Below are 27477 nucleotides of genomic sequence, written 5' to 3'. Positions count from 1 at the left end.
AACACCTGAACGCATCGCCGGCTGGAATAAAAAGGAAAGCTTCGACGCTATTGGATGATGAGATTTAATGAATCAAACTGTGGTCCTGCTGCTTTCATTTAGTTTCCCCCCACTGAGGGACATTAATCGGAGAATAATCTGATCTGGGCGTTTACATGTGAAACTGTTATTACAGCGCAGAACATCCTGCAGACATCCTGAGAGAAGTTATTAGCTGCAGACTAAACATCATTAGTCACTGCAGGTACAGCCGGCCAAAAGTATCTGGACAGCGACACGGTGAGAGTGAAGGGAAGCCATCCGGGTCTGACTTCCAGCTTTATTTCAAGAGGTTTAACTTAAATATTGCATTAAACATTTACAGCCATTTGCTTCACACGATCAAAAGTAACCGGACGCACTAACATTAGTTTGAATCTACGAAAACCGCATCACCGTCCAAAAACTTCTGGCCTCAATGTCACAGAGCCAAGAATCGAGTTCTGTTCTTTCATAAAGGCAACTCTGTGTTATTAAGAAATGACAAATACACACAAAAGAACCACAAAGAGACACACAAAATGAAGACGATAAAAATTAAAAGGACCACAAAGAGGCAGAATGAACAGAGACAAAAAAGAACTACAAAGAAACGCAAAAAGACAACAAAAACACACAAAATCACCACAAAGACAGAAAGCAACTAAAGAGAGACACAAAACAACTACCAACAGACAAAAACAACCACAAAGACGCAAAACGACAGAGACACAAAACAACCGCAAAGACACAAAAAGCAACTGAAAAAAGACACAAAACAACTAAAGACAAAAAAGCAGAAAGAAGCAAAAAAAAAACAGCGAAAAGACAAAACAACCACAGAGACAACATGGCCACATAAAGACAAAAAACTACAAAGAGACAAAAACAACCACAAAGAGACAAAAACAACTACGATGAGACACAAAACACCAACAAAAAAGCAAAAAAATACCACAAAACAACCACAAACAAACCCAAAAGAATGAACAAAAAACAACCAGAAAGAAGCAAAAGAACCACAAAAAGACAAAAACTATAAAGAGACCGAAAGCAACTAAAAAGAGACAACATCCACCAACAGACAAAAACAACCACAAAGAGACAAAACAACAACAAAACAACCACAAAGACAAAAAACAAAAGGCACAGAACAACAGGAAAACAGCACAAAAACACTGAAAAACCACAAGGAGACAAAGAAAAAACGAAAAAGGCACAAAACTGTGACAAAGAGACAAAAAGACAAACTCCAAAAAGGCCCAACAGACAAAAACAATCAAACAAAACAAACACAGAGACCAAAACACACAAAACAAGCACAAAGACACACAGTAGAACCAGACAGAGTTTTTAAACAGAAGTTAATTCCACCATTAAAGGGGCGTGGCACTAACTAACAGCCAATCACAGCGTTTCTCACTTTAACGTCTCCACAAAGTGAAATCTTTAGCTTCAGCTCGTTGTAGAAACCAGATTAGAAACTCTTTACATCAGTTCACAGTCCGGATTCTTCTCCACGGCAACAGCAGCCGAGACTCATGGGTAACGTAGTGGGGCCGGGACAGACTTAGCATCTGGCAGTAGCACGCGGTCATCAGTAGTGTTTGCAGTATTTACAGCAGCAGCTTCATGCAGACTCTACAGCGGCTGATCAGGTCTCCTGGAAGGTCTCCTCGGTTGGTCTGAGGCTTCGGTTTGCTGCAGGACGACACACAGAGACGCTGCTGATGGACTGAAATACAGGTGGAGTTTACCTGGTAGCCCTCTGGTTTCAGAGAAGACGCTGCCCTCTGCTGGCCGCTCTGAGGACTGCAGCTGATCTACATTAACCTGGTGGAACCTCAGTGTTTGTCTGCTGTTGCTGCTTTCAGAGGACAACAGATGAAGACGTGCTCTCATAATGGTTAACAAAATGCTAAAAATATTTGATTACTGGCAGAGACTTAGGGTAAAATGATAAAAATCCAAATAGCTTCAACAAAGATGGAGCTGCTGCGTTCCTGAATGTTCGGATAAAGACGTTTGTTATGCAGTGATGAAGACGTTGTGTACCTTAAAGGCATTATGGAGGATGTTTTTGTCGTTTAATTTCTCTGATTCACATAAAATGAATATACTGACCTTTAGTGGACTTGTATGTATGTAAGAATAAAAAAGAAATAAATAAAATAACTGTGGACATGGCAGGACCTGAAAAACATCAGCCAATCAACGCGCTCGGACCGAGGCGTTTGCTTTGCTCCCTTCCCTGTCAATCAAAAATCCTCCGGCTCAGGCCTAGTTACGTAGATTACGTACGCCTTGGACTTACGTGTTTTGTGTATGTGTGCTTTGGTATAGCTTCGTAGTTAGCTGGAGACTTGTTTTGCTCATCTTTTTTTACATGATGGCAGATAAAGATCCAGGGGGACCCAGCCGTAAAAGAAAGGCATTTTTTGAGGTCAGAGAAAATAAAAAGACGACTGGATCGCGAGAATGCAAAAACAAAAGTGATTATTGGCGAGTCATTTGGGCGATGGCGTCAGCTCAAGCAACAAACGGACCTAAAGACAGATGCCTTGGGTACTAAATTCATTCTGGACAGGTAAAATGTATTATTGATTATTGATTATTCTGCGGCTGTAGGCAACTTCACGAGTCCTATGCAAGTTTCTGGAGGGGGGCGTTTCTTCGTAAATGTTAAGAGGGGGGAGGTTAGAGGGGGGTGAGGGAGAGGTTGTATGTGCGCATGCTACGTTCAAAGTCGTAGGAAATTAAATCTCCTCTAATGCCTTTAATGTGCATGTAGGTGTTTTGTTGTAATTTGTGTGTTTATGAGACAATGTGTACCTCAATATGTCAATGATGCTGTTGTGTTTTGTTGAAATTTAGTACGTTTGACACTGTGTGTACTTTAAAATGTTGTCGATACCGTTCTATACTTCAGTGTACCTGAACATGAGTATCTGAATATTTTGACGATGCTGTCGTGTTTTGTTGTAATTTAATATGTTTATGAGACTATGTGTACCGCGATGTGGTGACGATACTGTGAAGCTGAACATGTACGTGTATCTGACAATATTATGCTCCGTAACATGTCATCAGTACTGTTGTGTAACTCAACATATTGCATACATGCAATACTATCATCAGTCCCTTTAGGGTTCGCGATGTTGCGATCGCGCCAATTCAACCAGTCTCCATGAATTCTCCATGACCTTGTCATTTTTTCCAATCACCAGAACTTTCCCGCAATTTTGGCCCGCCTCCCGTGAGTTCCACCAATCACAGCAGTCCCCAGTGTAAACGTAACGCACGTACGTCACCGAACTCACTTGATTATGGTTTGAAGATGCAGACGTGTTCCTTACTTCATTTATCAACAAAAACACCCCATTTTCCCCATTATTTTTTATGTCTGTATGTGTTATGTTTTATGGTTTATGGTTTATCTTGTACTGCCTGCTGCTGAAAAACAAATTTCCCACGGGATAATAATAATAAAGTTGAAGTTGAAAAATTACTGCTAAAGACCGTGATAAACAATTCTCTGACGTTCTTCACCAAAGTGGAGGTAAATGTTTTGCACCTGTGCAATATTGTGATGGAACACAACCCCCACCCCCCCCACCCCAAAAAACTCATCAATTGATAAACACTCTTCTACCGACAAACACACGAGGAGAACGGCTGAAACCAGCAGACCACAGACCAGACAAATCACTGTGATGGAAGCCGCTGCATCCAGATCTGTTGGAGCACTGAAAGAATGAAGGGAAGTTAGACTGATAATTCTGAGAAGGGACACAGCGGAGTTATGTGACGATCGGCGTGTGGGAATTGATCCTCTGTCAGCAACATTACTCAAAAACGGACAGATGGATTGGGATGAAATTTTCAGGGAAGGTCAGAAATGACACCCGCAATTTCACTGCAACAAATACGCTCAGAACATCGCAACTTACATCGCAATTTTTTAGAAGAGCTGCCGCGAATTCAGGCATTTTAGACTGCAACAGTCTCGAAAAAACGTCCACAAAATCCTAGAGGGACTGTATTATGTACGTGAGTGTGAAGACCTGAAGACTCTGTACGTTTATTTCAATGCTTTTACATACCTGAACATGTCCGCGGGGTTCAGGGCAGCCAGCCAGTAGCTGTAGGAGTCGGTGTAGTAGTTGCAGGTTCCTCTGCCGTGACACTCGATGAAGGGAATCTTCCGGAAGTTTTCCAGACAGGATCCGGGCGATGCCAGCGGTTGACCCGAACCTTCGGCCCCGACTCCGGTTTCCTGGAAACCAACAGAACCAACGGCTAAAGCAACCACAACCTAGTACTTCTGAGGCGTTTTATTCTGAAAGAACAGCATCAGCTCACCATGACGAAGGAGAATCCGGACCAGAGCGAGTCCCATCCGGAGGGACAGTCTGGGATAAATCTGGTCTGACTGTGGATAGCCATCACGTTGGCTCTGGCTTCACAAACAGAACACCTGCAACACAACAACCGCACAAACGCTAACACACATGCGGAAGACAAACCATTTTCAGACTTCTTGTGGTTGTTTTGTGTCTTTTTGTGACTGTCGTATCAGTTTTAGGGGGATTTTGAGTCTCTTTTAGTTGTTTTGTACTTCTTTAAGTTTTATTCTCTTGGTGGTCATTTTGGATGTTCTTGTGACTGATTTGTACGGTTTCTCAGTTGTTGAGTCTCTGAGGCCATTTTGTTTCTTTACTGGTTTTAAGTCTCTTGACTGGTTATGTGTGTGTTTGTAGTCATTTAGTCATTTTGTGTGCTTGTTTTTTGTGTTTTAATGGTTCTAAGTCTCTTTAGGGCCCCTCCATGTGTTGTGGTTATACATTTAATCTTTTCTGGTTGTTTTTGCGTCTCTTTCTGTCCATTTTGTGTCTTTATAGCGGTTTTGGTAGATTTGCTGTTGCTTTTTAAATCTTTTTGTGGCATTTTTGTATCATTCTTAGAGATTTAGAGTCTCTTCGTTGTTTTGTGCTTCTTTGCAGCAGCTGAAGGTCTCTGGTTATTTTGTACATTTTGTGGGTAATTTGCAGGTTTTTCAGTTGTTGTGAGACTGAGCTCATTTTGTTTGTGTCCTTCACTGGTTTTGAGTGTCGTCGTGGTGATTTTGTAACTTTTGTGGTCATTTTTTGTGGTTTGAGTTTCTTTAAGGGCCTTCGATGTCCTGTTGTTATATTTGGTCGTCTCTTTAGTTGTTTTGTGTGTCTTTATGGTCATTTTGTGGCTGTTTTGTGTTTTTTTGTGTGTTTCTTAGTGGTCATCTGTCTGTTTTAGTTGTTTTGAGTCTCTTTTGGTTGCTTTGTGACTTCTTGTGGTCATTTTGTGTCGGTTTGCTGCAGATTCCATGTCTTTTTAGGCGTTTGCTGTCTTTTTGAGCACATTCTGAGCGGACGTGGCTGAACGGACCCCAGAGCTTCTCCATCAACCTCTCCTGAACCGGGTTTCATTCTTACCTTACATGTGAGACTCTTTGTGATTGTGTTTGTAGACCTGGTCAGTTTCATTCTGTGACACTTTGAGATACTGCTCGATGAAAACTTGCAGATAAACTTCAGTATCATTAAGAACAAAAGCGTGTTTTCGTGTTACCGGCTGATGTGGTTCCTCAGCTGCTCTTCGGAGATGAACGGCACGTCGGCGGGCAGCTGGTCGCTGGTGGACAGCCAATAGGAGTAGTCGTTGCGGGAGGCGTAGCGGCAGGTTTCGTCGGTGCTGCAGAACAGGAAGGGCATGGTGCTGAACCGAAGGAGGCAGCTGCCCAACGACCCTGCAGAGGAACACACTTTATCACCATCTGGGCTTTAACTAAAGCGTGAATCTGTCGGCATCAGAGCGCTGACGGTACCCAGGTCCTGGCCGTGAGCTCGGTTGTTCCCGTTGATGAACAGCAGCGAGTATCCGCTGTACAGGATCGACGATCCGTCAGGGCAGCGTGGGACGTACAGTTCCTGGCTGTGTTTGGTGAACAGGAAGCCGTTCTTTCTGGCTGTTGGATCGCGGCCGCCCGGCGGACCAGGACGTCCTTTAGCTCCAGTAGGACCACGAAAACCTTCTCGACCTGCGGATACGGAGTCCAGAGTAGACAACGGCATCAATGTGCAGCGTTTAATAGTGTAAACAGATTAAATAAATACATGAGAAGACCCAGTGGGAGAACATCTGAGGTGAATCCAGGAAGCTTTAAAGCGCAGAGATAAAAATAAAAAAACAAAGTGACCATTTTTTTTAGACTGGATGGCAGAAAAATAAAAAAAAAACAACTTTCAAAGTGACACTAACTGATGGAACAACATTAAGATCACTAAGATTTTATGTCCAAAATATTCATGTTTTGATGGACGAAAACGTCATGAAGCCGCAAATCGTCATACAGTAGAAGCTGGAACCAACAGTTTGGCATTTTTTCTTCAGAATGGACAAACTTCTTGTTATGTGTTAGTAGGAAAAATAGATTTATCCATATACAAACACTTGCAGGTACCTGCTGGGTAGACAATACCACTTGTTTGAAAACATGATCTCTGCTGGAGGCATTCATTAAAACTGATAGAATGTAGGAAAAGGGAGGAGGATTGTTTCTATAAAAGCTAAGAACCAAGACAATTATCTGGCCAAAAATGTGCAACAGTCATGAATTCTGAGAAGCAGAAAAATATCTGACTGGTTGGAGTGTCAACATTTGTAGGATTCCACACATTAACTTCTTTTCAAGGCGCTTCTGCCCTGAATGTGTTAACCTCGTATGCCGATGACATTCTGTTCTATTCGTCAGAATATTGCATCGTGTTAGTCAAAAATATGGAAATAAAAACACTTACATGAACTTTCTGGGGACACAATACCACCCCGGTTTCACAAATTAGAATTTTCTGTTCCATTTTTAAGGTCCAAACATGACAGGGTATTGTCATTTTTGGATAATTTCGACTCCCTTTGAACGACTTTAAACTCAGTTTGGACAAATTTAACAAGTTTTGAACATGTTTCAAGTAATTTTGGACAAATATTGAGCCATTTTGGACAATTTTGGACACATTTTTACTTGTTTTGACGAGTTTCAAATCAAAATACCTAAAAATCGGAACCTTGTATTGTCACAGTTGTCGCACATCGACTTCTACTGTTAGAGCCTCAAAAGTTGTGAAATGTCGACGAAAGACTATTCTGGTAGAAATATCAATCCAGCCATATATTTATACACACACACACTTACAGGAACTTTCTAGGGACACAATACCACCTTACATTGAAAATTTTGTACTTTCCCCCCCTTTTCTAAGACTAATATTTAAAAACGTGTCCTCTAATGGAGCCCTCAGAGAAGTACTCTCTCTGTGTCGTCACCAAATTACTGTGAAATGTGAGTTGAATTTCTGGAGAGATTTGATCCTTAAAGGTAAGATTTTTTGATTTCTGTCTGAATTAACCAGCTGTGATGTCAGTTTAGTGTTTCTGTTTCAACAGCAGATCAGATTTCTCACCGATCGGTCCGGGGAATCCTCGGTCTCCTTTATCTCCTTTCAGTCCAGGTCGACCTCGTTGTCCTTTTCTACCAGGTTTACCATCAGAGCCTCGAGAACCTGCAGCCACGAAACACAAACAATTACATCTTTACATGTTATTGCACTTTTTGCACACAGCATTTTTTTTAGATTACATAATACAATATTGTATTTACCCCCTTTTATTACCAGGTTTTGGTATGTTTTAGCACGATTTTTTTTTTTTTTTTAAATGTAAATTTTGTCAGAAAGCTGCCAGAAAAATTACATTAAAAAACGGGAGAATATTACAACTTTTAACAACAAATGGAAGTATCATAATAATTATATTTTAGCTGATTTAAGTCCATTAAATAAATAAAATAACATTTTTTGATGTTGAAATTATTTTGAATTTTTACTTTCTTTGATGTAGGGAGATATTCTCCGTAACATAAAAGAAAAAATTCTCCAAAACAGTTCAAAAAAGACATTTTTCAGTTCATATAAACAATATTTGTTTCAAATAACAGCAGATACCTGTAAAATAATACTACTGTTGATTTACATGCAGTAAATACATTTTACATTGCAGAATGTTCGTAGTTTTGTACAGTTAACATGTAAACTTATTATCGGCTGGACCCGAATATCCCGAATATCCGAATATTCGTTCGCTATGGCAGTATCCGGACATTAATTTTGGTATCCGAATATTCGTCCGCCCGCCCGCCGTCGGACGTCACCGGGTGGAAAGAATATGCAGCGTTACTGTCTTCCCTCCATCTTCGGCCCACATCGGCTCATCTCGTCCTGTGATCACATAAACATATACACGTGTCTATAACATATACACATGTCGATGTGATCACCCCCTCCTCCCCCCAGACGAAAATATTCGGAGCTCGTCTCTTCCCTGCGCCTTTGGCCCATCTCGGCTCATCCTGCCGTGTTCTTCGGCTCATCTCGGCTCCTCCATTCCTGTTTCTTACCTCCACCTGAATGGCCGGGTGGCTGCCGACTCTGACGTCACGCTTCACTTCGTTGCATAAACACAAGACAAGATGCTGAAGACCGGTGTTTGGGAATTCTTCAGTTTAACTAAAGACTAAAAGAGGGCAAAATGTGGACCCGGGAGACCAGACGAACGGATCCGAGTATTCGGCCCGTCTCCACCGCCGCTGCCGTGGAGATGAAGCTGCTGGAAGCCTGAACCAAAAAAGCTTCACTGTCCTAATAAAACTGATTTTACAGGTCTGTGATTGGACATTTCCTGCCCAGGTGCACTCTGGGAGCTGTGGGTATCTCCTCACCTTTAGGTCCAGGTGCCCCGGCGCCCCCTGGTGGTCCTCTGCGTCCCGGCGGCCCAGCATCTCCAGGATCGCCCTTGTCTCCTGGACACAGCTTCACCTTCTGGGTCACGTCCATCCCTCGGGGCCCTGCAGGGGGCAGCGGTCAGCATCAGCAGCGCTCAGGTGTGTAACTCAGGTAAGTGTGATGTCATTCAGTTACCTGTCCTCCCAGGTGGTCCTGGGCTTCCCTGAGGGCCGCAGGGTCCCGGAGGTCCCTGGTGCCCCTTCAGACCTGGAACACAAACAAAGGAGCAGCTCAGAGAAAGTGTGGTTGTTTTGTGTGTTTTTGGGGTTGTTTTGTGTCACCTTGTGGCTGCTTTGCGTCACCTTGTGCCTGTTTTGTGTCACCTTGTGGCCGCTTTGCGTCACCTTGTGCCTGTTTTGTGTCACTTTGTGTCACCTTGTGGTCGCTTTGTGTCACCTTGTGCCTGTTTTGTGTCACTTTGTGTCACCTTGTGGCCGCTTTGCGTCACCTTGTGCCTGTTTTGTGTCACTTTGTGTCACCTTGTGGTCGCTTTGTGTCACCTTGTGGCCGCTTTGTGTCACCTTGTGGCCGCTTTGCGTCACTTTGTGTCACCTTGTGGTCGCTTTGTGTCACCTTGTGCCTGTTTTGTGTCACTTTGTGTCACCTTGTGGCCGCTTTGCGTCACCTTGTGCCTGTTTTGTGTCACTTTGTGTCACCTTGTGGTCGCTTTGTGTCACCTTGTGGTCGCTTTGTGTCACCTTGTGGTCGCTTTGTGTCACCTTGTGCCTGTTTTGTGTCACTTTGTGTCACCTTGTGGCCGCTTTGTGTCACCTTGTGGTCGCTTTGTGTCACCTTGTGCCTGTTTTGTGTCACTTTGTGTCACCTTGTGGTCGCTTTGTGTCACCTTGTGGTCGCTTTGTGTCACCTTGTGCCTGTTTTGTGTCACTTTGTGTCACCTTGTGGCCACTTTGCGTCACCTTGTGCCTGTTTTGTGTCACTTTGTGTCACCTTGTGGTCGCTTTGTGTCACCTTGTGGTCGCTTTGTGTCACCTTGTGCCTGTTTTGTGTCACTTTGTGTCACCTTGTGGCCGCTTTGCGTCACCTTGTGCCTGTTTTGTGTCACTTTGTGTCACCTTGTGGTCGCTTTGTGTCACCTTGTGGTCGCTTTGTGTCACCTTGTGGTCGCTTTGTGTCACCTTGTGGCCGCTTTGCGTCACCTTGTGCCTGTTTTGTGTCACTTTGTGTCACCTTGTGGTCGCTTTGTGTCACCTTGTGGCCGCTTTGTGTCACCTTGTGGCCGCTTTGCGTCACCTTGTGGCCGCTTTGCGTCACCTTGTGGCCGCTTTGCGTCACCTTGTGGCTGTTTTGTGTCACCTTGTGGTTGCTTTGGGTGTCTCTTTTAGGTCATTTATGTCTTTGTCTTTCCTGTTCCTTTGTGGTCATCTCTTGCCTCTGTTGTGGTTTTGTGTGTTCTTGTGAGCACCTTGTGTGTCTTTGTGGCCGTATCGATGACAACTTAACATTCTGGAACCAATAACTGAATGTATTGGAATTGATTTTTCTTCTGTTTGTCCTTACCAGAAGGTCCTTTGGTACCGAGCGGTCCTCTCAGGCCTTTCTGTCCAGGTGGACCCGGTGGTCCATTTCTGCCCTGTAAACAACAACTATAATAAACACTCACATGTGTGTCTAAAGCTGAAACCTCTCAGTTCAACCAGGTAGGACATGTAGTTACCACACAGCCCTGGTTTCCAGGGTGACCGATGCAACCAGGTGGTCCCGGGTTACCTCTGGGTCCTTTATATCCTTTATCTCCTTTAAAGCCTGGACCAGGAGGACCGGGAGGACCGGAACTACCAGGAGGACCTGCAGACAGACACACACTATTTATATCTTTTTATATATATGTAGAGAGAGACAGAAGAAATCCAGTTTACCTGTTTAATGATGAAAATAGTGATTTAAGATGGATTAGAACCAAATCACACAGAGTGAAGGTTTTTTACTGAAAAACATGTTTTTGGAGGCTGTTTTGCATCTCGTAGTATTTTGTGTTTTATCATTGTAAACAAATAGAAAACATTACATAGAGACACAAAATGACAAGAAACACATGCAAAAACAATGAAAACAGACAAAAAACAACCACAAAGACACAAAATTCCCAAAGAAACAATAAGAAAAACAAAAAAGGTGGCAAAGAGAAATGAACAACTCCAAAGAGACATGAAACCACCCCAAATAGATACAAAGAGTTCAGAAAGAGAAGCAAATACAAAGACCTGTGAGATTAACACAGGTTCTAACAATGGAAACAAAACAGCTTGCAGAAACACAAAAGACTACTGGGTGTAAAATGGCAACAAATTAACACAAACAGATGGAAAACCAATGTAAAGAAACCAAAAAAAACTGTAAATAAATACCAAACAATCATAAAGAAACTAGAAAGAACCTGAACAAAGATAAAATAGGTGCAAATGAACACAAAATGAGCAGTAAAGACTTCAAACAACCACACAGACACAAACCAACTAAAGAGACACAAAAAATCCTCAGAACAAATACCAAGACTCACAAAACTGTGACAAAGAACACAAACAACTACAAAGACTGACAGAGACACAAATGGACTTCAGAACCCGTCAGATCCAAACTACCTCTGGTTCCTCTCCCTCCAGGAACTCCTCTGTCTCCTTTGGTTCCTTTGATGCAGACCCCGTCTTTGCCGGGGCATCCGGCAGGACCAGGAGGTCCAGGAGGCCCGGAGCATCCTGGGTGCCCCGGGAGACCACATGGACCCGGACGCCCACAGGGACCAGGACGACCCTTTTCTCCAGGACACCCTGAGGAGACAGGAAGTGACATCTTAGTTTCTTCTTCTTCTTCAGTTCTGACTGAACTCAGGTGGATCTGAAGACTCACCTCGTGGACCTTTCTTCCCATCTGGTCCTCGAGGTCCAGTTCCAGGAGCTGAAGACAGAAAGCCACACTTTTATCCAGATAGAACCAAGATGGTGGTTGGTAAATGTCCAGTTGTATCTGCTTTATCTAGATTGATGACCTAAAAGGCTAAAACCATCTTCCAAACATGATGTTGGTCCATTTTGTCAAGCGTGTTACATTTCTTGTCCTTTGTCCTACCTCCCATAGCTCCTTTCTCTCCAGGAGGTCCAGGTATCCCATCCTGTCCCTGGTTTCCTCTGGGACCAGCCGGACCAGGATCTCCAGGAGCGCCTTTGTTGCCTTAAAATTAAGGTATAATTAATAAACACAAGGTTGAGAGGACACATATGTTGGCATGTTAACTGGGTGTTACATAAATTATACTGTACCTGTAAGACCGGTGGGTCCTGGAGGTCCGCTTTTACCTGGAGGACCGTCACAGCCTCTATCACCAGGAGTCCCAGGAGGTCCTAAGAGCACCAGTCAGGGTTTCAGTTAGTTTTTATCCATGTATGGTCAACTTTATAAATGCATCAGTCTGTTTGTTCAGTGTTAATATGTCAACTAACAGATTAATTGCTTTGTAAATTAGTGGAATCGATGCAAACATAAAGCAGAACATCGTCTGCAAACAAGGATGAATTCAGGGCAAAGGCATCTGAAAACTATTTAATATATGGCATTCTACAAATATCGATACTCCAACCAGTTAAATGTTTTTCTGCATCTCAGAATTCATGACTGTTGCACATTCTTTTACCAAATAATTGTCTTCGCTCTTATCTTATACAGAAAAAAAAATCATTCTACATTTCTAGTTTTTCAATATTTCGACTTGAAATTTGTCCAAAATGGGTAAAAAACAGTCCAAAATGACTTGAAACTTGTCCATAATGAGTAAAAATTGTCTTATATGACTTGAAAGAGTACACCTTTTCTATATGTAAGACAGCAGAGTTAAATAATGAACCATCAGACCTCTAGATCCTGGGGGTCCAGAGGGTCCTTTAGGGCCACAGGGGCCACACATTCCTGGAGGACCGAGGTCTCCACGGTATCCTGGATGTCCCTTTGTACCTGGAATTCCTGAACAACCTGGGTTACCCTGAGATGAGGACAGCGCAGGAGAAGACTTGTAAGAAAAGTCTTTAAATGTGATCCCGGTGACAAATGTGTAAATATCTCAGTGTAATGTGAGTATTGTAAGTAAATATATACACTAATATATGTAATATATTAGTGGAACCAATGTAAACATAAAGTAGAACATTGTCTGCGTACAGGGACAACACATTATAGGCAAAAAGCACCTTGAAAATTATGTACTATACAGCATCATAAGTATTGATACTCAAACCAGTTAAATGTTTTTCTGCATCTCAGAATTCCTGACTGTTGCAGTTTTTGCCAGATAATTGTCTTTGTTCTTAGCTTTTACTGAAAAACAACTTTCTACCTTTTGCTGAATTGATGCCTATTGAAAACGGTAGATAAAATCGCCTGGTCTTAGGTAAATCTGACATTACACTGTCTTATTTCACTTTGTTCAAACTTATTTTTGAGTTTGCAGATACCAGAGCTGTTGTGTTGCAGTACCTGATTGGAGACTAGAGGCTTCTGTGTGCACAGTCGCCTAGCTAGCATCTATTCTTGCTTACAAATGGTAAATCTGACATTACAGTGCCTTATTTCACTCTATTAAAACTTATTTTTGGTCTCTCTGTTGTGTAAGCCGCTGCAGTAACTGATGGAGACTAGAAGCTTCTCCGTGTACTGCCCCCTAGGTAACACCCACTGTAGCCTAAATCTAATGTTAGAACGCCTCATTTTACTCTGTTCAAACACACTGTTTAAAGATTTAAGAAATAATCATTCCGGCCATAATACGGCCGAATTAATTCATATTGTCAAGGGTTCGGGTTTAGTTATGTGTGATACCTTCATTCCTGGACATCCCTTAGATCCTGGTCCAGGTGGGCTCGATTCTCCTTTAGCACCTTTAGACCCATCTGGTCCTGGTTTACCTTTTGAACCAGGAATCCCACAGGGTCCGAAGCAGCCTTTTTCACCTTTACAGCCTGCAGAGAAAACAACAGGTTGGATTAAATCTGGTAAGTAGGTTGTTCAAACAAAACAAAAAATCATATTTTATGACATAATCTGTTCTTGATCTTATTTAAACCTTCAGCGTGCCAAACTATTTAGTAGGACTGACAACCTGTATGGACATTTATCCTTCTAATGGCTTAAAACATAAAACACATGTTGAAAATTACTTCTATTTCTATCTAGATCAGGGTGATGCAATCCAAGAAGTAAGAAAGATTATCTGATCTTGACTTATAAATCTGAATTGTTCCGATCCAGATGAAACTTTCTGAACAAAGATCTGAGGGAATCTGTCTACCAGTAGGTTAGTGGTGCTTGTGTGTGTTCTTTCATTTAAATTGTCGTTTTAGTATCATGTTAAATATGTTTATTAAGTGGGATGTTACCTGGCAACCCCATTGGTCCAGGGTTACCGGGGAGTCCAGCGGGACCAGGAGGACCTCTTGCTCCATCTCTACCGGGGTGTCCAGGAAGTCCTGACAACACATAATTAGCATTTTTTAAATTGTTCTATTTTATTCAGATATACATTTTGTCTTTTTAATCCTCTACTTCACAGAGAGTTGTGTTAAATCATTGAATCTTGATTAAGATCAGGATTTTATCTGAAGAACATCACTAACAGTCTGATGTATTCACCTCGGGGTCCGGCGTTTCCAGGTTTACCGTTGCTGCCATCGCGACCCCGGAGCCCCAGGAGGCCCCTCTCTCCTTTAGGACCGGTGAGACCTTTCGCACCTGAAGTAGAACGACAGGTGAATCCACAACATGTCATTCCACACTTTGTTTATGAACACAACATAACAAATAGAACCTGACAGAATAGTAAGATTACAATAGAACAGAACAACAAAACAGAACAGAACACGTACCGGGGTATCCTGGGTCTCCAGGATCTCCGGGCATCATGACATTTGTCTGGGTTCCTCTCGGTCCAGGTACTCCTCGGTCCCCTGCAGGCCGGTCGGCCCCTCAGAACCTTTGGGCCCGTTGACCCCCATGAGACCTGAAAGATGGCGACAAGGGGTCAGAGATCATTGCAGTCACTGATTGAAAAACAATCGATTGACGATTAATCGATAAAACCTTTTGGTCCTGGTTGTCCGGACTCCCCTGGGTTCCCATCGGCCCCTGGACTCCCAAATGGACCTGGGGGTCCCTGGTCCCCTCTGACTCCTGAAACACACACATATGTTGATGTTACTGTAGAATAAGACCTAAACCACTAATCTGATCAGTATGGATTATTAATTAGTGTTTAGTTTTTAAGAGATTGACAGTGAATATCCTCACCTGGACTCCCTGGCTCCCATCGGTCCCTCTCAGACCCTTTGGTCCCACACTTCCTACTGGCCCTGGAGTTCCATCAAACCCTGGGTTCCCATAAGGACCCTGAGGGCCCAGAGCCCCAACGCCCGGCAGCCCAGGATCCCCCGTTTCACCCTTTAGGCCTCGGATCCCTGAAAGACCAGACACCTGTCAGCTTGAGAGCTGGTGGGATCCCTCCTAAACACTGAGTGAACTCAGGTGTGGTACCTGTGAATCCGATGACACCCCTCACACCTGGTTCTCCTTCAGGACCAGGATCTCCAGGTACACAGGTCCCAATGAAACCAGCAGGACCAGTAACCCCATCCAGACCGCGATGACCTGAGGAATAAGTCAGCTCAGTTTGGTCAGGTTAAAACAGAATCTGCTTCCTGTACTAGAACCAGTACAGCTACTGGTACTACTACTAATACCGTTTTTTTTTTTTAAATCACAAGAGTTCTGGGTCTGTTGTAGAACTGTGGAAATGTTTTTAATCTCAGAGATCAGGGCAGTCAAGACATTCTGTTAACTGATCATTACCGACACAAACCAAACCCAATTCTTTCTTGTCTCACACATATCATAAAGGGACCAGTTCATTACAAGATGTAGCCGATGTCAATAACTGTAGCATTATCAATCAGTCATCAATAAATTGTCTTTTGTTGATATTTCTGTTTCACTCAAGGGGCACCACGACTCAGATACAAAGTCCTATTGAGATTTAGAGACTCTGTCCAGCTGATCCCAGGTTGCCTTAAAACATGAGCTCTGATCGAAGGTCATAAACTTCCACAGAAGTCTTTTTCATGGTGCCCCTTTACTAGCTAAATTCCCACAATGCTCTCTGCTTGACAACATAAACTGTAGTCTGAGTGACATCTCTTCTGGTCTGTACATTATTAAACAGTAAGAGGCTCCACCTGATGGATCAACCAGGGTACTACAGCTGATCTATGATACATTTACTGGTATACATGTACCAAACACAGATTTTCTGTCTTTTGGAGCTTCTAAATAGTAATGATTTGGGGTAAAGAAAAAATAATCCTGACATCCCAGTAACCAGCAATTTCTACAATGTCGGACTCCCTGATCCTATTTGATCAAACATTCAGTGAGTTACCTTGAAGTCCTGGCAGACATCTTCTCCTGGCAGTCCTGGTACTCCGTCTATTCCTGGAGGTCCTGGTTTCCTTGTGGTCCCACCAAGCCGTCTTCCCCCTGAGGGCCAGTCTGACCCTGCTGTCCTGGGAAACCGAATCCTCGATTCCCTGCAGCAGTAGATCACCAGTCAGTAGGAGTTTTTAAATAAAGTCCAGATATGTGCGACTGAAGCCAAAAGCTACAAACAAACCTTAATTCCTCAGACAAATTACTTTGAGCGGCAGTGAGATTCTTTCACATTCATTATATACCACGTTGGTAGTATTTCCTGACACTATAGAGTGTTTATAGAGATAACGTAGCCACTGTGACGTCACCTGTGGATTCGTCGACGTTGTTTTAAAGCCCGAAGTTTGGAATTTGGCCATCAGAACTTTTTTTTGAAACCAGACGCCTCAAGCAAACAGTGGATGTGACTGGGAACTCAATGACACATCCTAAACATTCCCTGCTTTGTAGGGCTGCAACTAACGACGCGTCAACGAGTTGACTGCGCACGATACGTCATCAAAAGCGGAAGTGAGCGTGCAATGCAACAGAAATCACCTCTGACCGGAGCGCGGAACACGGACGAATGTCGGCGCTGCATCGTGCATGTATTATGTATGCACGCTGCAGCGCGGATGTCCTGGATAACCGTTCTATCGTAAACATGGATGTCAGCGTTTACTATACAGCTTGTATCTAAACGCGGACGTCCGCACTGCATCATGCATACATAATACATGCACGATGCAGCGCCGACATCCGTCCGTGTTCCGCGCTCCGGTTGGATGGTGATTTCTGTTGCATTGCGCGCTTCACTTCCGCTTTTGAGGACATATCGTGCTCAAACGACTTGTCGACGCGTCGTTAGGTGCAGTCCTACTGCTTTGGCTTCTATTTTCTTCTAAGTGGGTCCATAATTACAAAATAATCATCATGTTGTATTAACGGAGACATGAAACTAGAGATTGAGACCATTAACCCATGACTGAAATGTTCAGTAGGTAGTAGATCAACTGGAAGTTGGCTCGTTTTCTGCTGGCTGTTTGCAGAGAATGTAGGTTTGAGGCTTCACTTTGTAGTTTTTTAGGTATAACACCCACACTCTTTCCAAATCAGACAAGAAACTTTTTAGATCTTTGTGACATACCTTTGGTCCAGGCATCCCGGTGGACCCGACGGCCCCTGCTCGACCCTTGATGCCAAAACTTGGTAAACCTGGGCTCCAGGCAGACCCTTTGGTCCTGAGGTCAGATGACAAATGTTTACTTTCTTTAATTATTTTAGATTTGGTTTTTGACACCACTACTCCTAAACTGACCTTTGATCCTGGGAAGCCTGGAGGCCCCTGGACAGAAAATCCTTTATCTCCTTTTTCTCCCCTTCGGACCAATAATCCTAAAGGTCCTGGAGGTCCGGTCACACCTGAGAGCAGCAGGTAAATAGTTAAGAATAAATATTTTATTTCCATACAGATTTGTAAGGAGGTTCCCCTTCTTACTCCTTGTTTATGATTTCGCCTTTCTTAACCTCTGTTATATTCACAATTTTTTTTTTAGTCGATGTCAGTAGTAGACTTGTTTGTGTCTCACCTTCAGGTCCAGGGTTTCCAGATAAACCAGTGTCTCCTTTCTGACCTGGATCACCTGGAGAGGTTCTGATTTCCCCTGGAGAACCTTTATCACCTGAAACAGCCGACAGATGTTGTTGACAAATGTTAAGGTTGAGATCCGACTATTATATATGATATATTTAAATATCTGATTCCGCCACCTTCCCTCCTGGACTCACCTGGGGCTCCAGGTTCTCCTGGTTCTCCCAGGATTCCCACGTTGCCTTTAGGTCCAGGTGGTCCTGGAGCGCCGATACCAGGAGGTCCTGATGGTCCCATCTGTCCCATCAGTCCTTGGGGGCCGGAGTCTCCAAGTGGACCCTGTCCCCTTTGAGCCCCAGAGGCCCCTGAAACAGCAGCAGAGTCAGAAACGACAAACCAACATTGATGATGGTTTGTTACCACAGAAACACATTGTTGGTCCTCCAGGAATCATCAAAAGTAGGAAAATGAAATACTCACCGGGTCTCCTTTCGGTCCCAAAACACCTTTTGGTCCGGTACTCCTGGACGTCCATCTGTCCCGTCCAGTCCTTGTGGTCCTGGTTCCCCCAAGGCTCCATCCTCACCCTTCTGCCCGACCCGCTGCATGATACCTGGCTCACCAGCTGGTCCTGGGGATCCTGGGAAGCCAGGGATACCGAAGGCACCCTGAAAACATACAGATGTTTAAATAATAATCTTTCTTTTACAGGACTTTTCAGCATCTAGGTTCAAAGTTACTCAGATTTTCAGTCCTCTGAGCAAGATTTGAGTAATTTTGGACACATACTAAAATCGTTTTTGGCAGGACTTTGTCAGTTCAGTAGCTTCGACAAATCTTTAAGTCATTGTTGCCTGGTTTTGCCACTTTGGACTCATTTTTAGTCCTTTGGACCACATGATTGATTTTAGTCATCTTTTTGAGTCATTTAGACAAAGTTTTTGTCATTTTGGCTGCAAGTTTAGTTGATCTGGACACATTTTTGAGTCATTTTGACCAGGATCACATTGGACAGATTTTTAGTCTCTCTTGACAAATGTTGAGTCTTTTGGTCAGATTTTTCCCCCTTTGGATAGCTCATCAGTCCCACTGAACAAATTCTGGGTAATTTTGGACACATACTTAAGATTATTATTGGCAGGATTTTGTCACTTCGGCAGCATTATCAGTCAATTTGGACAAAGATTTGCTTCATTTTTCCCTGATTTTAATATTTTGGACAAATTTTTAGCTCCTTTAGACAAATTCTGAGCAATGTTTTACTAATTTTGAGTCATTTCAGACAAGTTTCTTGTCATTTTGGGCTCATTTTAGTCCCTTTGGACCAATTTTGATTTATTTTACAATGTTTTTTGTCACTTTGGCAACATTTTTAGTGGCTTTGGACAAATTTTAAGTCATTTTGGACAAATTTTGAGTGTTTTGGCCAGATTTTTTCCCCTTCTGACATAATCAGCTCCTCTGGACAATTTTTAGTTGTGTCCGACAAATTTTGAGTCTTTTTGACCAGATGTTTCCCCTTGTCACAAATTTTGAGTTGTTTCAGACATTTTTTCTAAAATGGTGTGTTGTCTCTGAGTTGAATGCTAAATGGTTCCACTGGCTTAAAAAAGCGGATAAAATCTTATTACAGTAGGGGAACAGAAAATCAAGATGAACTCACCGACGGACCAGTTGGACCTCCGATACCTTTGACTCCTTTCTGGCCTTTAAATCCTGGATAACCATCTGATCCTGGAAGCAAAACAACATCACGACAGGTGAGTTTTACCTGCTTGTCATTTTCTACAGACAGAGTTTATTTTTGGAGGAAAAGCTGCCATTAAGCTTACCCGTCAATCCGTTGTCACCCGGTGCTCCTGGATCACCTGGAGATCCGGGTTCTCCAGAAGCCAGAGGACAGGTTAAACACACCTCCCCTTTCTCACCTGGCAAGAGTTGAGATCTGACTTTAAACCAGAGCTGGACCTGAACAGGACAAGCTCTCTGAAGACCAGAGACTTGATCAGACTTGTTTGAAAACTTTACACTCGACTGAACTTGTCCTTGAAAGACTCAAGATTTGACTCAAACTTGTCCTCTTAGAACCTGAGACTTGACTTGAACAAGTCCTTCAAAGACTAGTGAGTTGTAAGACTACAGCCATGTCAAGTCTCTAGTGTTTAAAAACTTGAGTCATGTCTCAAAATATCAAAGCTCAGAGCAAATAAACATATCAAACTTTCTGATAATCACATTTGAGATGTTTAACAAATAAATTATTTAAAACCTTCTTTAGAATTTTGCTGTTTTAAGTCCCTCAGGCCAGACGAGAGAAACATGACTGCACTGGACTCATATGTCATATATTATACATTATATTTATATTATACATTGATTATATTACACAATATATACATTTCCCAGTCCTCCCACTCCTCCTCACCGTTGGTCCCTCCTCCCTCTGGTTCCAGGAAATCCCATCAGGCCTTTGAGACCTTAGCTCCTGTAGGGACCGGACTTCACCCTCCACAAAATCTGATGAAAACCAACAACACAAATATTAAATCAGACAAAATTGTTGTTGAAGAGTGAATTTTGGTTTTATTTTATTCTTTATTAAACTTCAGAGGATCCAGTTTGCTTCCATGAGGAACCCCACTGCCGGACTCACTGGTATTCCTGGTTCTCCCTGGTTCTCCTTCAGCTCCATCAAAACCTGGACTCCGGTCTGTCCTGGGGGGCCGACAACCAACGGCCCCGGGTCTCCTGGATCTCCTTTTGGCCCAGAAAAACCAGGAGGCCCCTGGGGCCCGGTGGACCAGGAAGACCATACCTTGAGACACAAAGAACAGATTCATTTATCTATTGTCTACAAAGAAGTAAAGCATATAATTACTGAGAATTTAATATCTTTGAACCAAGTCCTGAGAAAATATTCTGAGTCAAGTCTCAAGTGTTCAAAGGACTAATCTAAATCTCAAGTTTAAGACGACAGGTTCAACTCAAGTTTCAAGAAGTTCAGTCTAAGTGATATTTCAAGTCTTTTGGGAAGAATCTGATTCAAGTCTCAAATGTTTTGGACCACTTCAGAGTCAAGTCTTGACAGGACCCAAGTCCAAAACAAGTCTCATGGGATTAAAACCAAGTTGGAATTTTCAGATCTTTAGAGGAAATGTCCAAATCAGTCTTTAAAAGACAAGTCAAGTTTAAGTCTCAGTTTTTGGCACAAGCCTGAATCAAGTCTCAGTTCTTTAGAGAACAAGTTGAAGTCTCAAGTCTTGAGAGGGAAAGTCCAAGTGATGTTTTAAGTCTTTAGAATTAAGTCCACAATTGAGTCTCAAGTCTTGAGAAAACTATTGTTAGTCAAGTCTCAAGTGTTTGACAAGTCAAATCTCAAGTCTTTAAAGGAAATTCAAGTCAAGTCTCAAGTGTTCCAAGAACTAATCTAAGTGTCAAGTCTTGAGAGGATAGGTCAACTCAAGTCTCTAGATGGTCTAAGTGATTTTCAAGTCTTTTGGTAGAAATTTGAGCCAAGTCTGAATTTTTTTGGACCACTTCAGAGATTAAAACAAGTTGGAATCAAGCTTCAGATCTTTAGAGGACAAGTCAAAGTAAAGTCTCAAGTCTTGAGAGGGAAGTCAAAGTCACGTTTTTAGAACCAAGTTCAAGTTGAGTCTCAAGTCTTGAGAAAGACTATTCTAGTCAAGTCTCTGTCACAAGTGTTCAAAGGACTAATCTAAGTTTCAAGTTTAAAGAGGACAATCCCACTCAAGTCTCAAGTCTTCAGAATTTAAATCCAAGTCATATTTCAAGTGTTTTGGTAGAAATCTGAATCTAATTTGAGTCCAAGTCCAAAACAAGACTTACGAGGTTAAAAATCAAGTCGGAATCAAGTTACAAATCTTTAGGGGAAATGTCCAAATCAAGTCTCACATCTTTAGAAGGCAAGTCAAATTCAAATCTCAAGTCTTTTGGCATAAGTCTAAAACAAGTCACAAGTTTTTAAAAGACCATCCTAAGTCATATTAAAAGCCTTTTAGACAAACCTCTGAATGAAGTCTTTAGAGGACTAATCTGAGTGAAGTCTCGGGTCTTTAGAGGACTAATTCAAGTCACCCCTGAAGTCTTAGAGAACTGGTCAGAGTCAAGTATCAAGTCACAAAAGGACAGGTCTGAATCAAGTCTCAAGTCACTAGTTGGCAGGAGTTAGTCAAGTTTCAAGCCTTTTGGACCAAGCACAAGTACAGTCTGAAACTTTTCAGAAGATTAATCCAGGTCAAATCGAAGTTCAGCTTCGAGTCTTTAGAGGACATGTCTAAGTAAGGCTAAGTAACGTCTGAAGACTTTTTAGAGCAGGTCTAAATCAAGCCTCAAGTTTTAGAAGGGAAGTCCAAAAAATGTTTCAAGTCTCTAGAGGACTAGTCGGTGTAAAGTCTCAAGTTTTCATGTTTTGTGACTTGAAAGCTGAAGGTTTTATGTTGGTTCTTTTGAAACTTATTATATATTATTGATGATCGACTGCAGGAAATCAGAGACTCGATGAGTTTACCTGGTTCACCCTGCAGTCCAGGAAACCCGATGAGTCCTGAAACAGATCAGAGAATAATCATCAAATTAAAGTATCTGATCCAGAACCGATCCATCAACCTGAGAACACAGGAGATCTGGTGTAACCTGATTACAAAAACAAGTAATGACATTTCTTTACATTTACAGAAGAATACAAGGCAGCAAACAATTATCTGGATAACATAAATGACTTTGTCTTTCAGTGCATGAACTTTCACGTATATGCGTATATGTATATAGGTGTATGTATGAACATATATATAAACGTGTGTGTATGTGTATTTCTATAAACATGGATATGTGTATATATTTATTGAGATTAATATAAATAGATAATATCATAATACTTTATCGTATCTTACATGTATAAATTGAATGTTATATAATTAAATTTTAGGAAGCTGGAAATTATCAATCAATAGTTTATGGAAAAGGGGTGGGATTAAATAAGTGTTTGCTCACTTCTTCTCACTCCTTTTCGAATATGTAAATTCTTCTGCTTTATGAAATTGTTTTGTATGCATGTGTATGTATATGAGTCTTGGGTATGTATGTTTGTATGTATGTATGGATATGTTTGTAGGTATGTGTATGCATATACAGTATATATATATATATATATATATATATATATATATATTTATATGGATATTTAATATTGATTCTTTGCTCACCTGACACTTGTGTTTACATATTTGAAATAAATATCTCAAACAAACAAACACAACAGTTTGAATGCGATTTTAAGTGATTCTGGCCTGGAATGGACCCAACAGTAATAAATGGAATCAGAGATCTTGATCCCATCTAACTATTTTTAATACCTTGCTCTCCAGAGACTCCCGGGGTCCTTGGGGTCCGGGGACACCAAGCTGGCCCTTTAGGAATCTGTGTTTCCAAACCATCTGGTAAAAACAGGAGAACATGTATTGAATCTGAAGAGCAACACTTTAATGTTGGCTCCGCCCTCTCGGTTATGACCCCGCCCCCATGGTTTAGCCCCGCCCCTTCATTTCTAATAAAACAAGACTCACCTCTCCTGGAGGACCTGGAGGACCTTGATCACCTTTTTCTCCCTGTAAACACAAACATGATAACCAGTAAAACTGACACAGTACTGACTGTACTACTGCAGTAGTACTACCTATGCCTCCAGTAATACTCACCGGGGATCCATCGATACCTGGAGGACCGAGGAACCCACCATCTCCGGGGTCTCCCTGCAGACAGACATACGATTACATGGAAAATAAGTAATTTTGTAGGTTTCTTTTTAAAAATAAAAAACCAATAGTTGTTTATATATATATATATTATAAAATGTTGGAAAATAACTACTTATAGCATTTTAACAGCAGTATTTTAAGCTGGGATATTTGTGTCGTCAAGGTTTTAAGTGTGAGTTTAAAAAAATCTAATGATGCATCTGAATCTATGTTCATGCTAATCATCAACATATTCCAGGCTGAGAAAAATGCATTTATTTCTGATTTTAAAGAATAATTTTTGTCAGGGTTTTTAAATAAAAAACTAACAGTGGAACAAAGTAAACAAACTGGCATTTAAAGGGTTAAAATCATAAAAAAATCAACAAAGATTTGGTAACTCTGACGAGAATTGATGTTTAATTTTAAATCCAACTCAGGGGGAAAAAGTAATATGTCATTTTTGGGGCGTTTGTTCAATATGGACATTTTTGTCTTTAAGGTCCTGAGTGTGAGGTTTGTATTTTTAATCTTCTGCCGCACAAAAAAATCACTTGAAATACATGAAATAAGGCGTCAGATTTATGGAAACAAAGTGATTTTATCCATATTAAGTGTTTTTTATGAGCGATGCAATTCAAAGGCAGTCCATAAAGTCCTGTTTAATTATGAGAAAACAATTTCATAATTAATATTCCATTGATTGTTCAGCCCTTTTTGCAACTAAATCATCCTTTCCTGTTTTTCTCTTCCATTCTTCACACCATAAATGACCAAAAACAGGCTTTACTGGTATGTTTTTTGTGTTTTAGTCCTTTAAATGCGGCACAATGCTGAGCTAGTGTTAGCATAGCATGTCCGTTACCTGTTCTCCGAGCTCTCCAGGGAATCCCCCTTTCCCAGGTTTACCCTGAAACACAAACCTCATTTTAAGTATAGACTCTTATCAACAGCTGCACGTAGAAGTCGGGATTATTTGAACTTAATCTCACCAGTGAACCAGGATCTCCTCTGTCCCCCTTCTCCCCTTTAATCCCCAGTTTACCCGGCAAACCCTGGAGCACAAAACAAACATCAGTCTGACGTTCTAATAATAATGATATCTGAAAAGTTTGATCTTAAACAGTTTAACTTACAGGAAGTCCTGGACAGCCTTTCTCTCCGATTTCTCCTGGTTCTCCCTGAAACAGTAAAACCAAACATGTAAGAAACCACAAAAAGAAACAGACACACGGACACAAAGACAGACGAACCTTCAGTTCTTTGGATCCTTCGGCGTAAAGTTTGATTCCTTTCTGACCTGGAATCCCAGGAGGTCCTTGAACGCCCTGAAAACCAAACACAGCTGATGGAGATGAAGGTGACGATGGAGATGAAGATGAAGATGAAGGTGTTCGATGGGTTAGACAGATGCTATAAAGCAGACTCTGTTTTTTCTTCTCTCTGAACCCAAACATCTGTCCTCAAGTCTGAAGGTGGATTTCAGACTGAACAGCAGGTGTTGGGTTCATTAGCATCATCACATTTCAAGTTTCCGACAGTTTTTGAACATATCATGGGTTAGGCGCAGTTCCATCAGAAAAATGAACCAAATCTAAGCTTAAAATGGTGACACTTAATTCAAATCACATCATTCTGCTTCCCGTTTTTAAAAATTCTCCAAAAATAAATAACTCGCTCAAACCAGATTCTGTCGGTCTCATGACAAAAATTCAGAGTTTTTAGTTTGAACTGCGGGTCGAGTTTCCACAGAGATACATTCAGCATGGTGAAACATCTTACTGATGATGAGCAGAGTAACGGACTGAAAGTCTGTAGAGACTCACCTTTTGTCCTTGTGGACCTGGAATCACCGGACTGGGACCTTCCTGACCCTGAATCAGGAACAGAACATCGTCAGGACCCAACATCAGTCCTTCAAACAGCTGCCATTATTAACGTATAACAGGTGGTTAACAGGAAAATATCTCAGCTTGTGAGAACGACATACCAACTTTTGCTATCAGATTATTAACTCGTGTAAACAAAGTAATGAACTGTGAACAACATTGGACCTTGTGCAAAGAAAACTGTGCAGACAAGATGCAAACTTTCAAACAACATGGTGACTTGTTTGAACAAGATAAAGTTTGCGGTTACAACATTGAAGCTGCCATTAAGAGGAGAAACAGCAGCTGAACAGCGGGAGAGACACAAAATGACCACAAGGAGATGTAAAAGGACCACAGAGACACAAAATTAACATAAAAAAGACACAAAATGCCCACAAAAGACACAACATGATGATAAAAAGAGCTAAAATTACCAGAGACACACAAAATGACTAAAAAGAGACAAAATTAGCCAAAAAAAGACACAAAATTGCCACAGAGACACAAAATTACTATAAAAGGAGACAAAATGACAAGAAAGGGACACAAAATTACAACAAAAAGACAAAAAATTACCACAAAGAGATGCAAAATGGCTCTAAAAAGACACTGAAGCTGAACAAGATCACAAAACAGACCTTCTCTCCTGGTAACCCCGGCAACCCTGGGCTTCCCTGAAAAACACACAAAATCCTTTGTCAGCTGATTGAACCACTGATCACTGAGTAGTTGTCAAATATAAATTCAAACCACCAGCTCTTATAGTTGATTACCAATTCACCTGTGAGTCATTTTTTTAAGGAAAAAGTCTATTTTCCTCAATTACAGCTTGTGAAATGTGATTATTTTCAGGTTTCTTTCCTTCTCTGCGATGGCAAACTGAAAATTTTCAACCTTTTGTAGACTTATTGTGAAAATAATCTAAAAATATCTAAAGCGGTCTTGCTGGTCGCTGAAAATGTGTAAATAAAATTTGAGATTTGAAGCCTACAGGAAGTCCGGCTGGTCCTGGTGATCCTTGGAGGCCCGGTTCTCCTGGATCTCCACTCAGGCCCTGAAAACAAAACAGCCAATCAGAGGAGACGTTACATGTTTAAGAGAAATAAAACCACATAAAAACATCACAAAGAGACACAAAACACCAAAAATACACAAAATGACCACAAAGAGACACAAAACAACCATCAAAAGACACAAACAACCATAAAGAGACACAAAACAACCATCAAGAGACGCAAAACAACCATAAAGAGACACAAAACAACCACAAAGACACAAAACAACCACAAAGAGAGGCAGTATGAAGACAAAGACAGACAAAATGCCTATAAATCTTTTTAAAACAACAGAAACAAACACAAAAGAACCACAGACACACAAAACTGTCAAAAAGAAAGAATATAACAAAGAGACACAAGACGACAACAACGAGACGCAAAATGTCCCTTAAGACTCCAACCGTAGAGCTGTTAAAGTCTGACCTTTTCTCCGTACAGTCCCGGGGGTCCTGCTGCTCCTTTGACCTCCAGAGCGATGGGGAAACTGAACGTGTCGCCCTGAAACCAAACACAACCGATGCACATAAAGACTCATTTTTCAAAGGACTGACTTTAATTCTGAGGTTCATACCTTCACCCCTTGTAGTCCTTCAGGGCCCTGAAACACACAGCATGGTTAGCTTTAGCTTCACACGGCTAATTTAGATTAACCTGTACCCATTCAGAAAGTGACTTACCTGCAGGCCAGGTGGTCCTGGAGGCCCGGGGTACCCTGGGAAACCAACGTCACCCTGGAAGACACCAATCAGACCGTCGGTGAGTTAATTTGTTTGTGGTTAGAGAGCCAGTTTGAATGGAAGTGGGCCATTACGTGCAGCTGGGCCACTAGATCACGGGTGTGGCTCA

At 41.8% G+C, this 27477-nt stretch overlaps 1 protein-coding gene and 1 long non-coding RNA gene across 6 annotated transcripts; both read right to left on the bottom strand.

The window, feature by feature from the left end:
* Positions 1-50: 50 nt before the first annotated feature.
* On the bottom strand, positions 51-27221 carry LOC110955178 (collagen alpha-5(IV) chain-like; the record flags this gene model as incomplete). The annotated part of the gene is made up of 38 exons (XM_051958232.1): positions 51-1719; positions 4122-4294; positions 4381-4495; positions 5626-5803; positions 5882-6094; positions 7518-7616; positions 8831-8956; positions 9030-9101; positions 10413-10485; positions 10570-10700; positions 11495-11680; positions 11760-11807; positions 11979-12080; positions 12170-12250; positions 12759-12885; positions 13719-13858; positions 14276-14365; positions 14529-14627; positions 14762-14861; positions 14976-15065; positions 15183-15349; positions 15426-15476; positions 18144-18311; positions 18427-18586; positions 19618-19680; positions 22478-22513; positions 23322-23402; positions 23532-23573; positions 23664-23717; positions 24568-24612; positions 24695-24757; positions 24839-24883; positions 24956-25047; positions 25529-25576; positions 26212-26247; positions 26565-26627; positions 27055-27129; positions 27203-27221. Coding segments are annotated over 38 exons (3636 nt in total), but the record flags the coding sequence as incomplete, so codon positions are not given.
* On the bottom strand, positions 9108-10403 carry LOC127536736 (uncharacterized). Of its 5 annotated transcripts, none has more exons than XR_007945861.1 (3): positions 10104-10403; positions 9864-10051; positions 9108-9790 (listed from the first exon to the last, which is right to left on the bottom strand). It is a non-coding gene; the product is annotated as an uncharacterized LOC127536736 (long non-coding RNA). The 5 variants fall into 5 exon arrangements; XR_007945865.1 differs by having other exon boundaries at positions 10031-10051; XR_007945862.1 differs by having other exon boundaries at positions 10125-10403.
* Positions 27222-27477: the final 256 nt, after the last annotated feature.

Source organism: Acanthochromis polyacanthus, chromosome 13 (genome assembly GCF_021347895.1).
Source record: "Acanthochromis polyacanthus isolate Apoly-LR-REF ecotype Palm Island chromosome 13, KAUST_Apoly_ChrSc, whole genome shotgun sequence".
Classification (NCBI taxonomy): Eukaryota; Metazoa; Chordata; class Actinopteri; family Pomacentridae; genus Acanthochromis; species Acanthochromis polyacanthus.
The sequence above is the reverse complement of the archived record's forward strand: the minus strand, read 5'-3'. Positions and strand labels throughout refer to the sequence as shown.